The sequence below is a fragment of the Staurois parvus genome, unplaced genomic scaffold (genome assembly GCF_062004578.1).
Source record: "Staurois parvus isolate SC_StPar_1 unplaced genomic scaffold, SC_StPar_1.0 ptg000063l, whole genome shotgun sequence".
Taxonomy (NCBI): Eukaryota; Metazoa; Chordata; class Amphibia; order Anura; family Ranidae; genus Staurois; species Staurois parvus.
The window spans coordinates 582,588-605,042 of NW_028317859.1; the positions used below are offsets into that span (position 1 = coordinate 582,588).

At 44.4% G+C, this 22,455-nt stretch overlaps 1 protein-coding gene across 1 annotated transcript in view; it reads left to right on the forward strand.

The window, feature by feature from the left end:
- NAGLU (N-acetyl-alpha-glucosaminidase) overlaps positions 1-22,247 on the forward strand; it is a 109,569-nt gene extending 87,322 nt beyond the window's left edge. Inside the window, exons 5-6 of the mRNA XM_089668771.1 lie at positions 7,613-7,869; positions 20,745-22,247. Coding sequence (XP_089524897.1) covers positions 7,613-7,869; positions 20,745-21,934 — 1,447 coding nt within the window. The 3' untranslated portion in view covers positions 21,935-22,247. The remainder of the gene's footprint in view (positions 1-7,612; positions 7,870-20,744) is intronic.
- The last annotated feature ends 208 nt before the right edge of the window (positions 22,248-22,455 follow it).

The following is a 22,455-nucleotide window of genomic DNA, read 5'->3' on the forward strand; positions in this document are numbered from 1 at the left end:
CTAATATTACTCAATCCAGTAAATAAACATCCAAAATTTTCATACCAAGCATTGGTTAATTCATAAAATTCAGTGCTCATAAACTGTAGTGCAAATAAATATAAATCAATAATAATCATAAAACGTTCCCCATTCATAAAGTATGCATATAAATTCTTCAAAGCATCCGTGTTCCACTTCCTGTGTTTACTTAAAAACATACAAAGATTCTGCTTGCTACCACCATTCAACCCTGCGCTCACCTCCACTGCCCTCTTACAGGTTATTTGCGCTTCATCCCCTTATCTGGGATCCTTGGGCTGATGCCTCTCATGTATACGGTCTCTCTTTAAGCTGATGTCCGGTTCTGCATCCTCCATGCAGATCACTCAAATTCCTGGTGGCCTGGCCCTTTAAATTATTATTATTATTATACGGTATTTATAAAGCGCCAATGGTTCGCTCAGCACTGTACATTACAAAGGGGGACAGAACGTGTGACAGAACAATACCAATACAATGCAAAACATGAGGGGATCGAGGGCCCTGCTCTTTCGATCTTACAATCTATGTGCGGTCTCCGTTTTTTGCGGTACACTCACACAAACAAAGATATCCCCATAGTGTAGTACTTCAGACAATAAAATGTACTGAATAAAAATTGCACTCACATTAATGAAATTGACACGTGACACGAGAGCTGGAGCTCCGCTGTACTTTTCTGGTCTCGGCCTCCTGAGGCCATATCATCATGTGACTTCTTCAGTAGTAGTAGTGAGATTCCAATTTTAGTGCATCTAAAGCCAAAATCTTTTTTTCAGCTTTGAAAAGAATGATAAAGGGCTAGAACCTCGGTCTAGGCTTTTCTGTCATTGTGTCCCACTCTTTGTACTAGTGACTGTTGTCACTAAGACTTAAAATGATGAAAAGATGGAAAAATCCAATATTTTGAAAAGGGATATTTGTTATGGGAACACTTGTTCCAGGGACAACTCTCCCTTGCTTTGGAGACACAAGTTTAAAAAACAGCCAAGGGTTTTACACAATTCCTGGTTTATCCAAAATCGATAAGTTTTTTAACTATAAATATATTTTAATGTGAGAAAAGAATGAGAATTTATGTTCTTCAAAAAAGTAGCCACATATATACAGAAACCTGAAGACTTGACATTTATTTAACATGGCTGCACAGGATACTGCTTTTTAGCGTTGTCTGTTAAATATCAATAAAACTATGCTTTCCATCAATGAAGTTTATTAAACTTCTTTTACTTACACAAAATTTAGGTGATTTACTCTAGGTGTAAAAAAAAAAAGGGAGAAACCCACTGCACTGCCAAAAAAGGACGAACTTAAAGAAGGAAATGAAGTAGCTGCGAAGACCTGATTATAAACAATAGTGAAAGGAAATAAGTGAGAAAAAATGGTGCTACACTACTAAGGGTAAACCTAATTAAACAATACCACATTTGTAGGTCCGGACTATGTTTTTTAAATTATGCATAATGCTGCTCTTTGTGTCCTGTGTTTCCTGCTTGAGCTTCTGTAAAATGGCCACTGTGTTCTTGTCACATACCTGACCGGAGGCTGCAATAGAGAGAGGGCTCCCTTTACGGCTAAGTGCAGTGCGCCCCTGGAGGTGCAAACAGGAGGTGCAGTGCCCAAAGAAGCACGGGTTGCCAGTGGTGTTGCTGCTTGGAAATGTCTGATGAGTTGGAACCCGTGGGTGTTCCAGTTGCAGGAGGAGTTTCTCCAGAGAACACATGGATCCCGGAGGATGGGTAGAGTAGTCAGTAGCCAGAGCCAGGATCAATATGGAACAGCAGACAAGAGCAACATCAGGATCAAGCCGGGGTCTTACAGGAGCAAGCTGGGATCATACACAGAGCAGCAAACAGGAACAAGGTTAGGATCAAGCCAGGGTCATATACAGAGTAGCAGCAGACAGGAGCAAGGTCAGGAGCAAGCTGGGATCATACACAGAGCAGCAAACAGGAACAAGGTCAGGAGCAAGCCGGGATCATACACAGAGCAGCAGACAGGAACAAGGTCAGGATCAAGCTGGGTCGGTAACAGGAAATCAGCAGGATTGAATCTGTCTCCCCCTTTTCCGTCCATCCAAGATGGTTTCGACTTCAAACTCGATGTCTTCCCCTACCGTGACTGGCGGTGGGGGCCGTTTCTCTCTTTTAGGGATAGGGCACATTAAGGCTGGTTTGAGTAGAGAAACATGGAAGACCGGGTGAATCTTATAAGAGTAGGGTAAGTCCAGTCCAAAGGCCACAGGGTTAATCTCCTTTTTGATTTTAAAGGGTCCAATGAATCTGGGACCTAGTTTTCGTGAAGGGCAAGCAAGTTTGAGATTGGTTGTAGCAAGCCACACTTTGTCTCCCACTTTCCACCCAGGGTTACCCCACCTCCTTTTATCAAATTGTTTCTTGTAATCCTCCTGAGCTTTTTGCATAGTCCTCTGGAGTATCTGGTAATTGGATTGTATGAACGTTAACCTATCCTGGACTGCAGGTACTGATGCCTCTGGAATGGCATCCGAAACAAAGGAAGGGTGAAACCGTAATTTGCCCAGAAAGGAGACTGGTTGGTGGAAGCATGGACAGAGTTGTTGTAGACGAATTCTGCACAGGGAAGAAGAGATGCCCAGTTATCCTGAGAGAAGGTGGAGAAGTATCTTTGGTATTGCTCCAAAGTTTGGTTAGTCCTCTCAGTTTGCCCATTACTCTGTGCAAAACCCTGAATATCGAAGTATATCTCTCTTTGCTCATCATCCACAAAGATCTCCAAAATTTGGATGTAAATTGTACCCCCCCCTGTCAGAAACTATATTGTTGTGTATCCCGTGTAGTCCTACTATCTCCTTAATTTTGGACAGTCTATCCACTACCACCAGGATGGTGGTGAATCCCTCAGAGGGCAGTAAGTCCACAATAAAGTCCATCATCTTCCAAGGCTGTTCAGGAACTGGCAGGGGTCTTAGCAAGCCCCAGGCTCTGGTATGGCTGCCCTTATTGCGTAGACAAGTTGCACAGGAGTTAACATACTCTTTACAGTCCTGTCTCAGGTTGGGCCACCATTAGGATCTTTGGACAAGTTCAGTGGTTTTCCGTACCCCGAAGTGACCTGCAAGGAAGTGGTCTTGGCATATCTTAAATATTTGTGGCCTGACTTCTTGGGGAATGAAGATTTTGTCCTCATGCCACAAGAAATCCTCATGCTTCCTTAAGGATAATCTCTCAGACCCGGCATAAGAAAGTCAAGCTTGTTTAATTGATGCTTTTAGATCAAGCTGAATGAGTAGGAAATTATGTGGAGATAAAATAGTACTGGGAGCAGCTGTTTGAGGAGTGTCTGGGAACATACGGGACAGAGCATCTGCTTTCCCGTTTTTAGACCCTAAACGGTATGTTAGATGAAAATTGAACCTTGAAAAGAATAAGGTCCATCAAGCTTGTCTTGGTCTTAACCGTTTTGCGGTTCGAAAATATTTCCAAGTTCTTATGATCAGTAAAAACCATGATAGGGTGAGCAGCGCCTTCCAAGAGGAAGCGCCACTCTTCCAATGCAGCTTTATTGGCCAGTAATTCGCGGTCCCCCACATTGTAATTTTTCTCCGGTTGACTCATCTTTCGGGAGAAAAAGGCCACTGGGTGCAAGAGAGCCTTGGGCCCCTGACATTGTGAAAGGATTGCTCCTGTGGCAATCTCCGAGACATCGACCTCCAAGGACAAAGGGCAGAGTCGGGTTGGGGTGCTGTAGCACCCCAGCAGAGGTAAATAGAGTCTTCAGCTTGTCAAAGGCCCCTTGAGCTTCCGGAGACCACTGGAATCAGGTATGTATCCGAGTTAATTGGGTAATGGGAGCAATGATGGAGGAAATGTTCTTGATAAATCTCCTGTAAAAATTGGCAAAGCCCACAAATCTTTGGATACCTTTCTTATCGGTGGGGGCCGGCCAGTTGGTGATGGCAGTACCTTCTGGGGGTCCATAGAAATGCCATCAGTGCAAATGATCAAGCTCAGGAATTGGATTGATAGTTTTTCAAATTCGCATTTCTCCGCCTTTGCATATAATCCATGCTGTCTTAGGGTATCTAGGACTTTTTTGACATGCACTTTGTGGAGTTCCAGGGTGGCAGAAAAGATAAGGATATCGTCAAGGTAGAATATCAAGAAGTGATCCAAGAATTCCCGGAAAATGTCGTTCAGGAGGTGTTGAAAGGTTGCAGGAGAGTTACACAACCCGAAGGGCATAACCAGGCACTCGAAGTGCCCAAAGCGGGTTCTAAAAGCTGTCTTCCATTCATCTCCCTTGCGGATTCTGACTAGGTTATAGGTGCCCCGGAAATACAGTTTTGTAAATATTCGGGCATCATGGAATCTTTGGAAGAGCTCCGGGACCAGAGGGAGCGGATAACGATTTTTGATGGTTACTTTATTTAGTCCCCGGTAATCCACACAAGGCCTGAGTGAGTGATCCTTTTTCTCCACGAAGAAGATTCCAGCACCAGCAGGGGAAGAAGAGGGGCAAATGAACCCCTTCTTAAGACTCTTATCAATGTACACTCTTAGAGCCTCCAACTCAACTTCGGATAATGGAAAAATTCGCCCAAAGGGAATCTTTGCCCCTGGAAGGAGTTCGATAGGACAGTCATATGGCCAGTGAGGTGGTAGCATGTCTGCCTTCCGTTTATCAAAAACATCCAGGTATTCATGGTAGGCTGGAGGCACAATTTGACTGGTGTCAGGCACCGTTTGAACGGTCAGACAACTGGAAAAGTCTGAGAGTTCAGGGGGAAAGCAATGTTGTAGACCGTAGATGGAGGAAAAAGAAATCTTTCCTGTAGGCCAGTCCACATGAGGGTTATGGGCCCAAAGCCACGGTATTCCCAGGATGATCGGGAACATGGGGGAGCACAAGATGTCAAAGCAGAGAAATTCTTGATGGCCTGAGTCTGTGGATGTCAAAATAGGAAAAGTCCCATCAGCTAAATGGACTACGGGATTTTGTTTTTTGTCTCTCAGTGGAACCTGCAACTTCTTTGCTAGGGTGATGTCCAAAAAATGTCTGCAAGCCCCGGAATCAATGATTGCTTGGAGCTTGACTTCCCTTCCCGCCACCTGCAACAGGATAGGTAGAACAAGGTAAGCTGGTAATGATCCGGAAATGTGAGACTAAATAGCGCATGGAGGGATAGACTTACTAGGTCTTATGGGACAATTTCGTAAGAAATGTCCAGCCGCTCCACAGTAGAGGTATAGGTTGGACTGTCTCCGACGTGTCTTTTCATCTGGGGACAAGGAGGAGCAAACTAGGCCCATCTGCATAGGTTCAGTTTCGGCAACAGGAGCAGGTGGCACAGTGGGCAGAAGAGCAGAAAAGGAAGGCACCTTGGGTAGCATCCAGGAGGGATGGTAGGAATTGGATCTTTCCGATCTCCGTTCCCACAGGCGACGGTCTAGCTGGATGGCCAACTGGATGAGGCCTTCAAGGGAGGTAGGAGCCTCGACTCTGGCTAATTCATCTTTCAGTCCTTCAGAGAGACCAAGCCGATACTGGTATCTGAGGGCAGCTTCATTCCAGCCTGTGTCTGCTGACCATTTACAGAATTCAAACGTATAATCTTCCACGGGTCGGCAACCTTGTTGGAGGGAGTGAAGAGCAGCTTCTGCTGTGGCCATGCGTTTGGGATCATCATATAGTTGGGACATGGCATTGAAAAAGGTAGTAACATAGTTCAAAACTGGACTCTTTTGCTCCAGGAGGTGATGTGCCCAGGACTGAGGTTCATAAGTAAGTAACGAGATGATGAACCCCACCTTCACAGGCTCTAAAGAAAAAGTTGTGGGTTGAAGTGCCAAATATAACAGACATACGTTTTTAAACGTCCTGAACTTTCGACGATCTCCAGAAAAGCATTCCAGGACTGCTACTCTTGGCTCTGGTGGAGGTAGCATTACGGTGGGAGCAACTGCAGGGCCTTCTTTTAAAGAAGCGGAGGATGCAGAGGGTGCCCTGGGTGGGTTTCGATCGGCAAGAGCTGGAGGAGTGGCAAGATTCTGCAGGCAACCTTCTAATTGGAAATAGTCTTCTTGTAGGTTTTTGACCGCATGTGTGAGGGCGGCAACCTGCTGGCACAGAGCCTCTATCGCGGAGACGCCTCTCTCAGCCTCTGACATTATGGCTGGATTATGCTGTCACGTACCTGACTGGAGGCTGCAATAGAGAAAGGGCTCCCCTTACGGCTAAGTGCAGTGGAGGTCGAAACATGAGGTGCAGTGCCCAAAGAAGCACGGGTTGCCAGTGGTGTTGCTGCTTGGAAATGTCTGATGAGTTGGAACCCGTAGGTGCTCCAGTTGCAGGAGGAGTTTCTCCAGAGAACACATGGATCCCGGAGGATGGGTAGAGTAGTTAGTAGCCAGAGCAAGGATCAATATGGAACAGCAGAAAAGAGCAATGTCAGGATCAAGCCAGGATCATACACAGAGTAGCAGCAGACAGGAGCTAGGGCAGGATCAAGCCAGGGTCATATACAGAGTAGCAGCAGACAGGAGCAAGCCAGGATCATACACAGAACAGCAGACAGGAACAAGGTCATGATCAAGCCAGGTCGGTAACAGGAAATCAGCAGGAAACTCAGGAACACAGGAACTGGAGGGGCTGACGATAATCCAGAAATCACTGAGCAGAGCTGCAGTACTTATAAAGGCCACTGAGTGTCCGCAATTAGTGCACACTGCGTGTGCTGGTGTGTTTTCGTGCATAGGAATGCTTTATTACGCGTCGCCCGCCTATGCGCATGCGCACTTCTTTGCACGAATTGGTGTGGCCATATTGCACATTGGTGCATTTGCCTGGGCTTCCTTGTCTTTTCCTCTGACAGTTCCACCCCTCTGATTGCAGCTGCTGACTCCTTTTATATGGAGTCTGCCTTCACCACCTTCGTAGCCCTGATGAAGTCATGTGACTTGTGACGTAACTCGTAGGACGGAAGTGTGGTGACGTCATTACGGTACGGACGGCAGCCGCCATCTTGGTACACCCTGTGCTGTTACAATATAGTGATTTCTTTCTGCAGACCCATGTACTTTTTGTGAGTAGTTCCATTGTTTACTTACTAATAAAACCTTTTACATACTACACTATGGGAGCTATTTGATTATATTTGTAATATATATATATATATATATATATATATATATATATATATATATAAATTTTCCACTCCATTTGATGGCCCCTGGCCAGCATTTGTGCCAAATGTATTCTGTCATTTCCCTAATTTTTTTTGTATTTATTTATTTTTTTGTGATTATTCACTCATTTATCAGCAGCTTATGTGGTATTGTTTAATTAGGTTCAACCTTAGTAGCGCAGCACCATTTTTTCTCACTTATTACTCTAGGTGTAGCAGCCACTTATAGAGGCCTTTCATTTTTGTGATTGTGAGTGGTTATATTCTCACGTGTTTTCTTTCTTGTGATGAGTTAAGTATTCCTGCTCATAAAGGAAAATAAGTATACCACAAACACAAAACTGTAAGATTTGTAACTGTTAAGAGAAGACAGAGAAACAATACATCTTCGATTTTTCAATTCTGTTTGTTTGTCTTGTTGCCTAGGGTCTTCCCGAAAGCTTGTGTGACCAGACTTGGTGGATGGAGCAACTTTAATTGCACATACTCCTGCAGCTTTGTTCTGGACCCTGAGGATCCCCTTTTCCAAAGGATTGGGGGACTTTTTATGAGTAAGCTCATCCAAGAGTATGGAACTGACCATGTTTACAATGCAGACACCTTCAATGAGATGACACCAACTAGTTCTGATCCCTCCTATTTGTCTGCGGTCAGCAATGCCATCTTTAAATCTATGGTCAATGGTAAGGCCAAAAAAGAAAAAAGTAAAATGTTTTATGGTTAGCTATTTATGTTGCTGTTAGTACTGCAAAAATATTTGATTGTGGGTACACTCAAAAAGTGCCACATCCTTATTTGTAAATAGAACAAACACTTTTATTTTTTTTTGGCATATATGTAACAACAAATAGAAAAAAAAATATATTTTGCTAATCGTCACTTTTTTAAATTAACATGCAAATGTTAAAAAGAAAAAAACACATATACGGCTTAAAAATGACTGTGTATCAACACCTATAGTGACATAGCTGTCAACATATAATTGTATGGTTCATGTGACTTCATATACCTTTTTCCAATGCGTTTCAGAGATTTATAATGCTTTTTTCAGGGGTATTAAGGGTTTTCACATCTCTACAATATAATTAGATATATATGATGTTATATTATATTACATGCATCTTTCAATATAAATTTAGCTTACATCTGTATGGAATGTTACAAATGACAGCGATACATGAAAACAAGAAGACGTATGGATACAATTAAAAACAATGTATGTTAATTAAAAAAGTAATGATCTTTTAGCAAAATATGTATATTTTTTCTATTTGTTGTGACATACGGTATATGCCTAAAAAATCCCAAGAAAATGGGAATCATTGTTCTTAGTACTGCAAAAGTTACAGGCTTTGTTTTTGGAAGACTCTGCTGAAGAAGCTATTTGAATGAGCAGTGAAACCTCTTCAACATTGGATGTGATAATGGATGTGATTAAGTATTACTGGGTAATATACCAGTCATAAAGCCGTATTAAACCAAAAACCAAAAGTGTAATACAGTATATTGCAGCTTACCAATCCATTATATGTGGTAGCTGCATCTATTTTTCTTTTGTTTTGTTTTTTTCCCCTCTGTTTTCACCTGGTGATCTGGACATTAACACAACTCCAGTATTTGTGAGACGCAACTCTGAAGGAATGAGCTAGGAGACAGCATACAGCAGCATTGTCAGTCGGGGGGGTAGATGGGAGAGTATTAAATTTGAATGCAATAACAAATTGAAGCCAAACTCCTGCTCACACAACAGTTACAGCAAACCGTTTTTTCCTTTCGGGATAAAGGTTTTGCACGAATAAATAAAAGCTGATCCTTTTAATCACCCCTGCCAGTGGTAAATGGATGGTTTCATCCATGTAAACTGATACATTCTGCTGGTGAGTTTGAACTTCTAAAAAACAGCAGACCTGCTGGCTGAAAGAAAGATTAACCCCTTCACGCCTAAGGGTAAAAGAAATCTTAACGTCTAAGCACAATTTTGCAACTTTGACATATTTTAGCAAAACCGTACATATCATCTCAACTACTTTGTGCATCCAGGTGGATTATACCTTGTTTTCTTCAGGACAAATTGGGCTTTCATTTGGTGGTAAATGATAGTAGATATCTCCTGATTTTTTTTTTTTTATATTATCTAAGAAAAACTGGCCCAAAATAGTAAAAAAAATCATTTTTTTCTTAAATTTAGTTGTATATTTCTTGGTATTACGATAACGTACCACCAAAGAACAACCGAAAATAATTTCTCCTGCTCCTCATGATCGCAGCGATACCACATGTATGTTGTTTTGTACCCATAGTACGGCCCAGAAACAATAGTGCGTATTTCGCTTTTTTTTATCTTGCCACTATCTGACACTGATACTAATGTAAAAATTTAGAAAAAAGATTCTGTCAAAAAAAATAAAAAATACTGACCCTGACCCTTACCTTGACTCAAACACTAAGCCTGGTAAAGACCTAGATCAAACCTTGAGCTAGGTATTTTCTAAATTTCAAACTTTTTTTTTTTTAATTATTATTTATTTATTTTGCACACACTTTGTTGTTTTTTTTTTGTTTTTTTTTAAAAGGACAGATAGAGACACAGTGATCGTGAATCAGAGGCTATCACAGCGATGAGGTGACCCGGAATCAGAAGTTCCAGGACCCAATAGTTAGAACGGGACCCAGAGCTTTCAGTGAGACCCCGGCCTCTGTGCTGGAAGCGCGTCATGCAGCGACGCTCCCAGCACAAAGACAGGTACGCAAATTAGCAGCCCCACAGAAAAAGCCCAGTCCAGTGGGGCCGCGTATTCGCGTACGGTCGTCGTGAAGGGGTTAAAAAAGAAACTAATACAGCCATCACATCTAAGAATTGGTAAGCTACAATATAATGTTTGCTTTTGGATTTCATGCTGCCTTAAGACACCAAGACAGAGGTATGAGCACAGCAGCAACAGAATTGGTTTAAAATGGAATGTATAGTATATGTTAACACAAACCGTGAACTCTTATTTGCTCAGTTTTGGTCTGCTGAATAATATATTGAAAGTGCTGTATCTGTTTTGATAGGTGCAAAAAGTCTAATCCTGCCAGAAATGTTGGCAGATGATACCTTCTTAGCTCTCTGCCTGTGCTGTATGATTGTCAGTTACTGTATATTGGGCAAGGGGCGCTCTCAGTAGTCCTGTTCTGTTTCTGTTCTGATCAAGAAGGGTGCTTGAGCGAAGTCACCCTGAAATACAGTGCTGTAGTAATGATAAATACATGCACATAAGTGTTCACAGCCTTTGCTCAATACTTTGTTGAAGCACCTTTAGCATCAATTACAGCCTCAAGTAGTTTTGAGTATGATGCTACAAGCTTGGCACACCTATTTTTGGGCAATTTCTCCCTTTCTTCTTTGCAGTACCTCTCAAGCTCCATCTGGTTAGATGGGGAGCGTCGGTGCACAGCCATTTTCAGATCTCTCCAGAGATGTTCAATCGAGTTCAAGTCTGAGCTCTGGCTGGGCCACTCCAGGACATTCACAGAGTTGGCCCGTAGCCACTCCTTTGTTATGTGGGCTGTGTGCTTAGGGTTGTTGCCCTGTTGAAGGCTAATAATATCTCCCTCCTCAATTATATTTTACACACCATGCAATCTAATCTTCTTTTTGATGGATCATAAATAAACCTTACCTAAAGTTTCTGCTCATTTAGACCTTTAATTTCTTTCAAAATCCTAAATGCACACCTCTTTTCTGATGATTGTTAGGCCACGTAGAGATGTGACAGATATACAGATGTTTCTGTATATAGTGAATCATAAAAATAAACCATATTTCCATGCTATGAACCAGAGTTCATACAATATTCTAAAAATTGATTAAAACAAAATAAAACATTTTAAATTTTTAAATCTGTAAAGCCAGATCTGGAATTAATAGGACTTTGAACCAAATTACAGGTGGTATTTTTATTCCAAGTGTTCCTTCCTGTTCCCAGTGTACGCGAGAAACACTTAGGATGTGGCACTAAAATATTACCCATTTTTGGAAGTGATCTAGCACCTGGATACACTCCATTTTTCTTTTTTCTTAGGGTTGTTGTCCTGTTGAAAGATGAACCGTCGCCCCAGTCTAAGGTCCAGAGCGCTCTGCAATGGGTTTTCATCAAGGATGCCTCTGTACATTTCTGCATTCATCTTTCTTTCGATCCTGACTAGTCTCCCAGTTCCTGCCCCTGAAAGCATCCCCACAGCATGATGCTGCCACCACCATGCTTCACCGTACGGATGGTATTGGCCAGGTGGTGAGTGGTGCCTGGTTTCCTCCAGACATGACACTTGGCATTCAGGCCAAAGAGTTCAATCTTTGTTTCATCAGACCAGAGAGTTTTGTTTCTCATGGTCTGAGAGTCCCTCAGGTGCCAGGTGGGCTGCCATTATCTTTTACTGAGGAGTGACTTCCGTCTGGCCACTCTACCATACAGGCTGATTGGTGGAGTGCTTCAGAGATGGTTTTTCTGGAAGGTTCTTCTCTCTTCACAGTGAAACACTGGAGCTCTTCAACAAAGTATTGAGCGAAGGCTGTGAATACCTATGCACATGTTTTTTTTTTTTTTTTTTATTAAATTGCAAAGATTTCAAAACAAACTTCTTTCATGTTGTCATTATGGGGTATTGTTTGTAGAATGTTGAGGAAACATGAATTTTATCTATTTTGGAATAAGGCTGTAACATAACAAAACGTGGCAAAACTTAAGTGCTGTGAATACTTTCTGGATGCACTGTACATCTAGTTCTGACTCCCTGTATCCAGTGGGGCTGGAATTTGTCTGGGTTGCAGTAGAAGTATTAGTGCATGTACATCTAGTTCTGGCTCACTGTATGCAGTGGAGCTGGCCTTGATTTTTTTGCTGTGATCTGTGTTCCATAGTTTGCATGATTGTTTCCCCCTGTTCACCTGGAGGGTAATAGAGGCAGTAGGATTCTAATCAGTAGCTCAATATTTATGTAACCCAACCAATCCCCAGAAGTCCTCGCCCAGAGGATTCTGGGAGAATGCAAAATTATCTTGGAGCCTAGAGCAGTGGGGTCTATTTCTAAGATCACACCTGGGGGGGGGGGGTATTGTATGCCTTCCCTGAGTGCTTCTGCTATGTGTTTGCCATGTGGAGTTACTGAAGGGTACTGAAGCTGAGGGGCTATCCTCTGAGGTTCTAGTCTGGTGCTACTGAGAGCAAGTGCCTGCAGGATACTGGTAAGAGGCATCTATGAATACAGACAAGGGTGAGCGAGCCAAGGGACTGAATGCTGCTGCCACCCCTCTGGTGTACTAGAAATTCAGCTGAGTGTTTGCAAAGTGGACATTGCAACTGGCGTCCCAAAGAGAATAGTCTATCTAATTCTTTGTGAAGCTACTTTGCTTGGATTGTCCACAAAGGAAGATTTTACATCCTCAATACTGTCACTGCAGAGCCTGTCCAATATCTGCTTGTACAGGGACTGGGTTCAGTGTTCTAAGTAAGTTTAGTGTCCTTAAGTTTGTTACTAGGAGTCATTGGAGTATCCCACTAATTCCCACTCCTATTCAAGTTCAAGTGTTTATTAAAGTATCAAAAAATCGTCCCCTAGACCAGTGGTCTCCAAACCAGATGTGGCTTCTTGCTTGCCTTTATACAGCCCTTGGGGCGCTTTTCCTCCCACTGACACGAACAATGGGGTAATGTTCCTCCTACTTAGTATCAATATTCCCATTGCACACTTTCCTGGATAAGGTTTTAGGAGTAGCAGGTGCCTTAGCAACAGCCAGCTGGAACTGGAGACGTCGCACATCAAATACACATATTTAGCAGCACACCACTCATCGTCTAATAATGTCCAAATCTTTATTGAAGAATGATCACATCACAAAAAACAATGCAATGTGATAATGCCTGCTGAAAGGGTCCTGCGTGACTACAAAATGTTGCACTATGTTTCATTCTCCAATAAAGATTTGGACATTACTAGACTATTCCTCTTACTGACACCAACAGCAGGTCACTATTCCTCCTACTGACACCAAACATGGAGCACTATTCCTCCCATTAACACCTATGATGGTGCATTATTCCTATGAATGCGCATATATGCAGGCTGGCCTAATGCTGAAAGGACATTCACTTCTCTCAAGCTTTTTGCCTAAATGTATCCTATGAAAGAGGAATTTTCGAAAAATGGAATTTCCAGTAGTAGATCCTGCTATTTTGGTTCAGACCTCTGCAACCAAGCCCCCTTTAGGTGGGGCGAAATGTATCGGTAGGCATGGCTGGAGTGACAGCTGAGGCCATCCACATCATGGTGTCTTCACAGGACTCCTTGGGATGGGTATGAGAGGCGTCCATCCTCTCTCTGCACACTGCTTAGTTTCTGGTACAACTTGGGGCGGTGCTCCCCTCTCCCTTGCCTGGGGGGTGATTGTGTCTCGTCCAGCTTTGAATGGCGCCATATGCTGGCTAAACTGCTAATAGGAGTTTTAAACCCTCCTAAAGACCTCCTTTGACCTTGTCTATTTCCCACACTATTTCAAATTGGATAAGACCGTTAAATATAGAATATGAACTTATCTTTGATGACCCTGTTCTCTTGAAACAATTGCAGCTGATGCCCTAAGCCTGATTTTATGGTGTGGACACAGTAGAGGATGTAATTCACCAATTCTTTAGAAGATCTTTGTGCATGCGCAGGTTTTCTGCCCAATACTAGATGTAAGGTCTCATGACAAATTTCTTTGTGTGCCAGAATTACAGATAGAATCAGCAAGATCTGGCATTGCTTCTCCCAGATAAGGGGAATTTCCAGTGTCAATAAACATACTATGAAAGATCTACTTATCTCCATATCCTCTCTACAGCTGTGCTTTCTATTCTTTGTTGTAGAAGGCCAGCAATTCCAATTTCACTTAAAGTGGTTGTAAATGCCTTTTTTTTTTTTCTGAAATAACAAACAGGTTCATGCTTACCTGCTCTGGAATTGCACAGAGCGGCCCCAAACCTTTCCCCTCAGGTTCCCCGTTGGTATTCCTGGCTCCTCTGCTCTGGTGAGTGCCCCCATATAAGACACTTTCTATGGGGGTGCTCATACGGGCTCACTCCCAAGCCTCACTGGCTGTGTCTATAGATACAGACAGTGGGACTCGGCCCCACCCCCCCTCCCTCATCATTGGATTTGATTGACATTGCCTCCCATTTGATTCAGCAAAGCTTGTAGGACCATGTAGTGAGGCAACAGAAGAGCTGCAGATGTGCACAGCGCAGCACATCAGCGCCTCAGGTAAGTAAAAGGGGGAGTGAGGGGAGACAGATGCCTAAACATTTTTTACCTTAAAGTGGAGCTTTACCCATAACAACCTGATAAACAATGTTCTTTAACGAGGACATACCAAAATTAGTGTGTGATGTAAATTGCCTCCAGCATTGCTCCTGTTTCTTCTTGCTAGAGGCTGCCATTTTGCTGAAGCCCAGAGCCTGAGCAGCAGTAAATCTTTAAGCTGTCAGCAGATCAGCCTTTAGTGGCTCTGATTTTAGGCACAGTGCTGAAAAATAGAGAGCAAGTGAGCATCTGCAGAGCAGGGTGAGATAGTGTATAACTGGTATTTAAACAGTATTGGCAATTATTTTTAATGGTTTACGTAACTACAGTATACCTGTAAAAGGGGCCAGCTCAAAGTAATATAACAGGACTTAATTTTCTGACTAAAGTTTCACTTTAATGCAAGAAATGCATTACCGTAAAAAATGTTTGGGAGAACTCACATGTAAGGTTGCCTTCCTGGTAGCCGTAACATGTGTTAGGTGTGTTCTTGAGCTCGCAGCCCTTTACTGTATGCAGCAATTTCTTGTACTGCACAGGGACAAGGTGGTCTTGAGACCAAGACCTTCTTTTCTATTTCTTTGCTCCACCCCAATAATTGTCCTGTCTTTCCTCTGTCTGTCAGGGATCCGGGTGTGACCAGAAATGTGTGGACTGACATAGGGAAGTAGCAGGCTTCAGGAACACAGGCGTAGTCAGGGCTGGAGAGGTGGAATGGTCAGACGGGCCGTAAGGTACCGTCAGGCACCGCCCGGCGGGATCTCTAGTGACCCACAGAACAGGATTCCCCAGGGCGCGGAGTCTAAGCCCCAGTCTGCCTTTTCACCAGAGCCCCTGATGGTGGGCATGGAATTGGCGCAGGACTGAGACCAGGTTGCGACCCCTGAGTGCACCCAACTGTGGTAGAGGGGTCCGCCGAGGGTATGTACCGGGGGAAAGCCTGATGTGAAGGGGCTGGCAGGTTTGCACAGTAGTGACTGGATCCGTGCGGGATGGATGGATCGTCTGGGTAGCGTCAGGCAGGCCAGGTCAGCAACGTGCGGGCAGTGAAGTACTGGAGGAGCAGGCAGAGAATAGTCAGGGTCACAAGCCGGGTTCAGTAACTCATGGGCAGCGCGGTACAGAGGATCAGGCAGAAGGATGGTCAGGCAAGCCAGGGGTTCAACAGGAGACGGTCAGCAGAGGTCAGGATCAAAGCAGGGTCAGCAACTAGGCAGGAACGCAGGATACCAGGTACAGGGGCTTATGGGAAACATCACCAAGGCCCTAACTGCAGGTCTGGCCATTCCTTAAATACACCTCCTGCAATCAGCCCCAGGTGTTGGCTGACTGCAGGAGTGAGCTTCTGGCTGCTGAGAGCACCCGCTGGTCAGCCCTGGTACTGCAGCCCACACGGCAGGTGAGTCCCACCACCAGTGTTGAGTCCATTCCTGACAGTACTCCCCCCCCCCCCCCCCCCCCCCCCCCCCCCCCCCAAGGAGCGGCCTTAGGATGCTCCAAACAGTCCGTAGTGGGCAAAATGTTCCACCGCCCGGGTCAGGTAACTGGCTGGATGCTGGATATCTTACTGCCGGAATCAACCGGCTGGCTGGGTTTCCTTCTGGCAGACTTCTCTTTCTGTAGGGCAGTGTTTCTCAACTCCAGTCCTCATGGACCCCCAACAAGTCATGTTTTCAGGATTTCCATTATTTTGCACAGGTGATTTGATCAGTTTCACTGCCTTAGTAATTAACACAGCTGTTTCATCTGAGGGAAATCCTGAAAACATGACCTGTTGGGGGTCCATGAGGACTGGAGTTGAGAAACACTGATGTAGGGGAACCCAGAAAGGCAGGTCGCTGGACACAGGATCTCCAAGAGCAGGCTAGGAATCAGTTATTGGCCAGTTTAGCTGGACATCAGGGGCTGGCACGCCGGGCTGCGCAGCGGGCAGAGGCACGCCGGGCTGCGCAGCGGGCAGAGGCACGCCGGGCTGGGCACCAAGTCATCTGGCACAACAGCGGCACCGAGTCGTCGGGCAAGTCAGCGGGCACCGAGCCATCTAGCAGAACCGCGGGCACCGGGTCACCAAGCTCGACAGCGGGCACAGAGTCATCTGGCACGACAGCGGGCACCTAGCCACCAAGCTCGACAGCGGGCACCGAGTCATCGGGCATGACAGCGGGCACCGAGCCATCTAGCAGAACCGCGGCACTGGGTCACCAAGCTCAACAGCGGGCACCGAGTCAGCTGGCACGACAGCGGGCACCGAGTCAGCTGGCACGACAGCGGGCACCGAGTCATCTGGCACGACAGCGGGCACTGAGCCATCTAGCAGAACCGCGGGCACCGGGTCACCAAGCTCGACAGTGGGCACCGAGTCATCTGGCACGACAGCGGGCTCGACAGCGGGCACTGAGTCATCGGGCACGTCAGCAGGCACCGAGCCATCTAGCAGAACCGTGGGCACCGGGTCACCAAGCTCGACAGCGGGCACCGAGTCATCTGGCAGGACAGCGGGCACCGAGTCATCTGGCAGGACAGCGGGCACCGAGTCATCTGGCAGGACAGCGGGCACCGAGTCATCTGGCACGACAGCGGGCACCGAGTCATCTGGCACGACAGCGGGCACCGAGTCATCTGGCACGACAGCGGGCACCGAGTCATCTGGCACGACAGCGGGCACCGAGTCACCAAGCTTGACAGCGGGCACCGAGTCATCAGGCTGGATTGGGTCATCAGGCTGGATCGGGTCATCAGGCTGGGTAGGAACATTAGGCCGGGAAGCGTACACTGGGTCATCAAGCATCAGGGCATCAGGCTGAGTTGCGGGCGCCGGGGCACCAGGCTGAACAACAGAAGGCGGGTTCTCAGACGGCAGGCTGACCGATTTAGATACTGGCAGGATTGTACTGCTTGGAAAGAATTTTTGCCTTTTCCTGGTTTTAGTTACTGGAGCACTGTAAGTAAATGCAGGTCTGTAAATGGATAGAGCAGCTGAAGGCGGAGAAGAGCTGGGGGATGGAACAAAGGAGCAAGTAGTTGCTACAGATGACTTCTTTACAGGGTTAAAGGCAGGATAGGTGCAGCGAGTGGGAATAGGCGACTGACATGTGGTAGATAGCAGGGTATACAGGGCTGTCATTGGGGGTGCTGTCGGGAATGCAGGAATAGAGCTTTGAGCAGAGGAATGATAAGAAGCAGGACTGGATTGTTGCAAGCTAACTGAGGCTGGGTGTAACAAGTCTGACCAGGACTGTAGTATTGGTTGAACAAAGCTCAGCTTGCACATAGCCTGTCTGACTAAAGACTGCACTGCGTTTATACAATCCATTAGCACCTGTGGTGAACATGCTGAATAATGCTGCAAGAAGCAATCCACATGCTGCAGGAGTGAGCTTCTGGCTGCTGAGAGCACCCGCTGGTCAACCCTGGTACTGCAGCCCACACGGCAGGTGAGTCCCACCACCAGTCCTGACACTGTCCCTCTCCAAAACACACGAAGGAAATGTCCTTGCATGGCTGAGACAGGGCTGTTAGGGTCTAGTTGTAGCTACTGCTTCTATCTTCAAGACTGTGCCCTTTTTTTTACCTACAGGCTCTTGTAGAGGACATCCTGCCTCCTGCTCCACCATTGCCAGGTGGATAAAACAACCTATTTGCAGGGCCCCTGCCCTTAGGAACAGTGTTTCTCCTTTCAGTATCAGAGCTCAATTCACCAGATTGTTGGTTCTTTTTGGGCTTTAACCAATTTGATGTTCCGGCCTCCACTTAGGCAAGCTTTAGCCACAAGGTGCTTCAAGCTGTCATCTGAGTAATTTTTTTTTTTCTTTTGAGTTCTTGCCCTTATTTTTGTTGGCCTTTTGGCAGTTCTGTTTGCTATATCGTTGCCCACCCCTCAGTTTATTGCTTTGTGACATCTCATGTTCATTGACTTCAGCCCGATTTTAAGATAAAGGGAATTTTGACTTACCTGTAAATTCTTTATCTTGGAGTACAGTACAGGATACAGGACCCTCCGCTTTGTTCCTTTGGTCAATCCTTGTTGCTTGGGGACATCCCATGGTTAATTACTACAGACCTGTGTCCTGTACTGTATGGTTATGATAAACGGAATTTTGACTTGTGTTTAAATTCTATATCTTGGAGTATAGTACAGGACACAGGATCCTCCTGTCTGTTTCTGTGGTCATTCTCTATTGCTTGCCAAAAAAATGGAGCCTCAAAGAGTGAGTGGGGTTTTATGAGCATGGGGTAGCCCTAGCAAAGACCTTTTGTTAGTGTCCAGTGACATGAGGTAGTCTGTATATAACCCATTCTCTATGACTACAATGATTACAGTCCTGTACTGTACTCCAGGATACGGCATTTACAAGGACATCCTTTATTTTATTTTTTTTTATAAACAAACTTTTTACAAATTATTTTTAATGTGGTTGTAGACCCTTATCTATAACCACTGAAGTAACTTGCCTCAGATACACATTGTATCATCATAGATTTTAAATCCTCTTACATGAGCTGTACATGTTTATCCACAGCCCTCTTCTCTGTGCCGCCTATCAAAGAGTGCAATTTCAACAGCTTTCAGAAAGCGGCGGGGGGGGGGGGGAGGGTGGGCAGGGAGCTGAAATTACACAAAGGAGTGAGGCAGCAGAAAGATATGCCGCTTGGTGTTCTCAGCTGAGACAAGCACACACTAGAGAGGGATATGTTTTGTCCATATTTTATGTCTGAGGTTTACAATACAAACGCTTTAAGTGAAGTCTGAACTCCATGTTAGAAACTATTGGTCCAGCATTGTATGTGATGACAGCGCAACAGGCGGCTGTACTTTAGAAATGGGCTTTGGGCAAGCAGACACATAGGATAGAGGAAGCCTGCCAAAGCTGGGAAGAGATGAAAGCATTACACCTTATTCCTCTACCCTTAGACATAACAAGCATTAAACCCTTTCAGTTTAGGGGACCTTGATTAGAGTGGGACTTTAACAAACTTAAAGTGATTCTAAAGGTTGTAATTAACCACTTGGCAACCGCGCTATAGCTGAATGATGGCTACAGTACGGTTGTCCAGTTCTGGGAGGGCGTCATATGACGTCCTCCCAGAATGGCCCCTCCCGTACGCCCACAGCGGCATGCACCCGGTGATCTCTGATCGTCATGTCCTATGGACACAGCTGATTACGTGATGTGGTAAAACGCCAATCACAGCGGCTTTTTACCATGTGATCAGCTATGTCCAATGACACAGCAGAACACTGGGTAAATACAGTTGCCAGTTATTGGCTGCACTTTCCTCACGCTGTCACAGCGTGAGGAAAGTACTGCCGATAACCGGCAATTGTTAGAGAACAGATCGGCACAGATCATCAGGGCACTGATGATTAGTGCCCTGATGATCAATGCCCAGCAGTGCTGCCCCCCAGCAGTGCTGCCCATCAGTGCAGCATCATCAGTGTCAGCTCATCAGTGCTGCCTATCAGTGCAGCTTCATCAATGCACATCAGTGAAGGAGAAAAATTACCTGTTTTGCAAAATTTTCAGTGGCAATTAAATAACACCAAATGAAAGCTCTGTTTGTGAGAAAACAATTATAAAAATATCATATGGGTACAATGCTGCAATACCGCGTATTTGTCATTCAAAGTGCGACAGTGCTGAAAGCTGAAAATTGGCCTGGGCAAGTGGTTAAAAATAAAAAAAAAAAAAAAAAGGAAAACTTACTTGCTCTGTGCCATGGTTTTGCACAGAACAGACCTGATCCTCTTCCTTTTGGGTCTCCTGCCAAGTTTCCTCAATATAAAGTATAGTTCTTGTATGGGGACACTCAAGCGAGCTTTCTTCACACACACACACTGCATCCAGGTTTTTTATCTTAATGCATACAATGCATTTAAGATAAAACCCCTTCTGCCTTTAGAACCACTTTAAGCACTTCCTGCATTTCTTTGTTCTTTTTTTTTTTATTACTTTTTTTCTTTTCTACGATTTTATTTTGGTGATAGAATTTCGTTTATGTACCTGTCACACACAATGTACAATTGTTTTTTGAATTGAGGAATGTAAAGGGGCATTGGCACTGGGAAGACAACAAGCTTTGTACTGAGATAAAGCAAGTTATGTGTAAACTCCCTACTAAGAGCAGAGGTCTCTGGGACCAAAAACAGGAAGATGAATTTTGGTCTTTTACCATGCAACATTATGTTATATTTATATGGTTACTTGTAAAATTCTAACATTCATTATTTATCTTTCTACAGTGGATCCTGGAGCCATCTGGATGTTGCAAGGCTGGCTATTTGTTAATAATCCAACTTTCTGGAGACCGGCACAGATTAAGGCCCTTCTCCATGGCACCCCAATTGGGAGAATCATAGTTCTGGACTTGTTTGCAGAAACTATTCCTGTTTATCAGTACACAGAGTCTTTTTATGGGCAACCATTCATTTGGTGCATGCTGCATAACTTTGGTGGGAACCATGGTTTATTTGGAAAAGTCGAGAGTGTAAATAAAGGACCCTTTGATGCCTTGTCCTTCACCAACTCTACTATGATCGGAACAGGACTTACCCCTGAAGGCATTGAGCAGAATGACATGATATATGAGCTGATGAATGAAATTGGTTGGAGATCCAAGCCTGTCAATCTCACTGTATGGATCTCTGATTATTCTGACAGGCGTTATGGCCAGAAACATCCCTATGCACGGGCCGCATGGCAGTTGCTTCTAGGTAGTGTGTATAACTGTACTCAGGACTGGAAGGATCACAATCACAGTCCTTTAGTTAGACGGCCATGTCTAAATATGAACACAAATATTTGCTACAATAAAACTGACCTGTATGCAGCTTGGAAATTAATGCACCAAGCAGGTACTTCCTTGGCAAATAGTAGCACTTTCCTCTATGACTTGGTGGATGTTACCAGGGAAGCTATGCAGCTGCTGGTTACTGAATATTACCAGGAGATCAAGACTGCTTATAAAAATGAGGATCTAGAAAGAGTTATGACAGCAGGTGGCCTGTTGGTGTATGATCTCCTGCCTGAACTTGATAATCTGCTTTCCAGCCAATCTCAGTTTTTGCTTGGCCGATGGTTAGAGTCAGCTCAGAAGATGGCAAGCACCAAAGATGAGGCTATTCTGTATGACATGAATGCTCGTAACCAGATTACATTATGGGGTCCCACTGGCAATATTTTGGACTATGCCAACAAGCAACTAGGGGGGCTAATTCAAGATTATTATAAAAAGCGTTGGCGTCTCTTTCTGTGGTACTTAGTTGAGAGTCTTAATACAGAAGTACCCTTCCAGCAAAGCAAGTTTAATCAGGCTGTCTTCACTGTGGAAAAAGGGTTCACCTATAATGGCAAGACCTATAGTTCCACTCCCACTGGAGACACCATTGCAATAGCCAGAAATATTTTTATAAAGTATTTTCCAAAAAAATAAAAGATATATATACCACCCAAGGTGATAAAATACCGTACATTTTTTTTTTTTAGGAAAACAGACATTTTAAGCAGAATTTTGGAGTTACTAAGTTTTTTTGTATTATTTGATGAAGTAACATGCATTGAGCAGTGAAACATAAAACGTGCATAAAGTCATACAGATCACACACCAGACACATTTTTTTTACAAACAATAGAACAAACTTTGAACAGTACTGTTTGCCAAAAGTTAGTTTAGTAATGAATGTTTTCACTTAAAGCTGAACTCGAGGAAAAATATTAATTTAAATAAACATCCTAATGGTCACAAATGTGTAAATCTTTCTGAGCACCTTTTTACCCTTGCAAGTCAAGTTATCACCATGTAAAAGTAGCAGTGACATCATCCCTGTGCTCCACACATCGTGTGCAAAAAGTATAGCTGTGGGAGGTGCCCAGAAGCTTTTCCCACCACATGCTGGTGGATAAAAGACCAGGATACCCTACACATGGATAGGAAGCAGCAGTGACTGTTTTTTT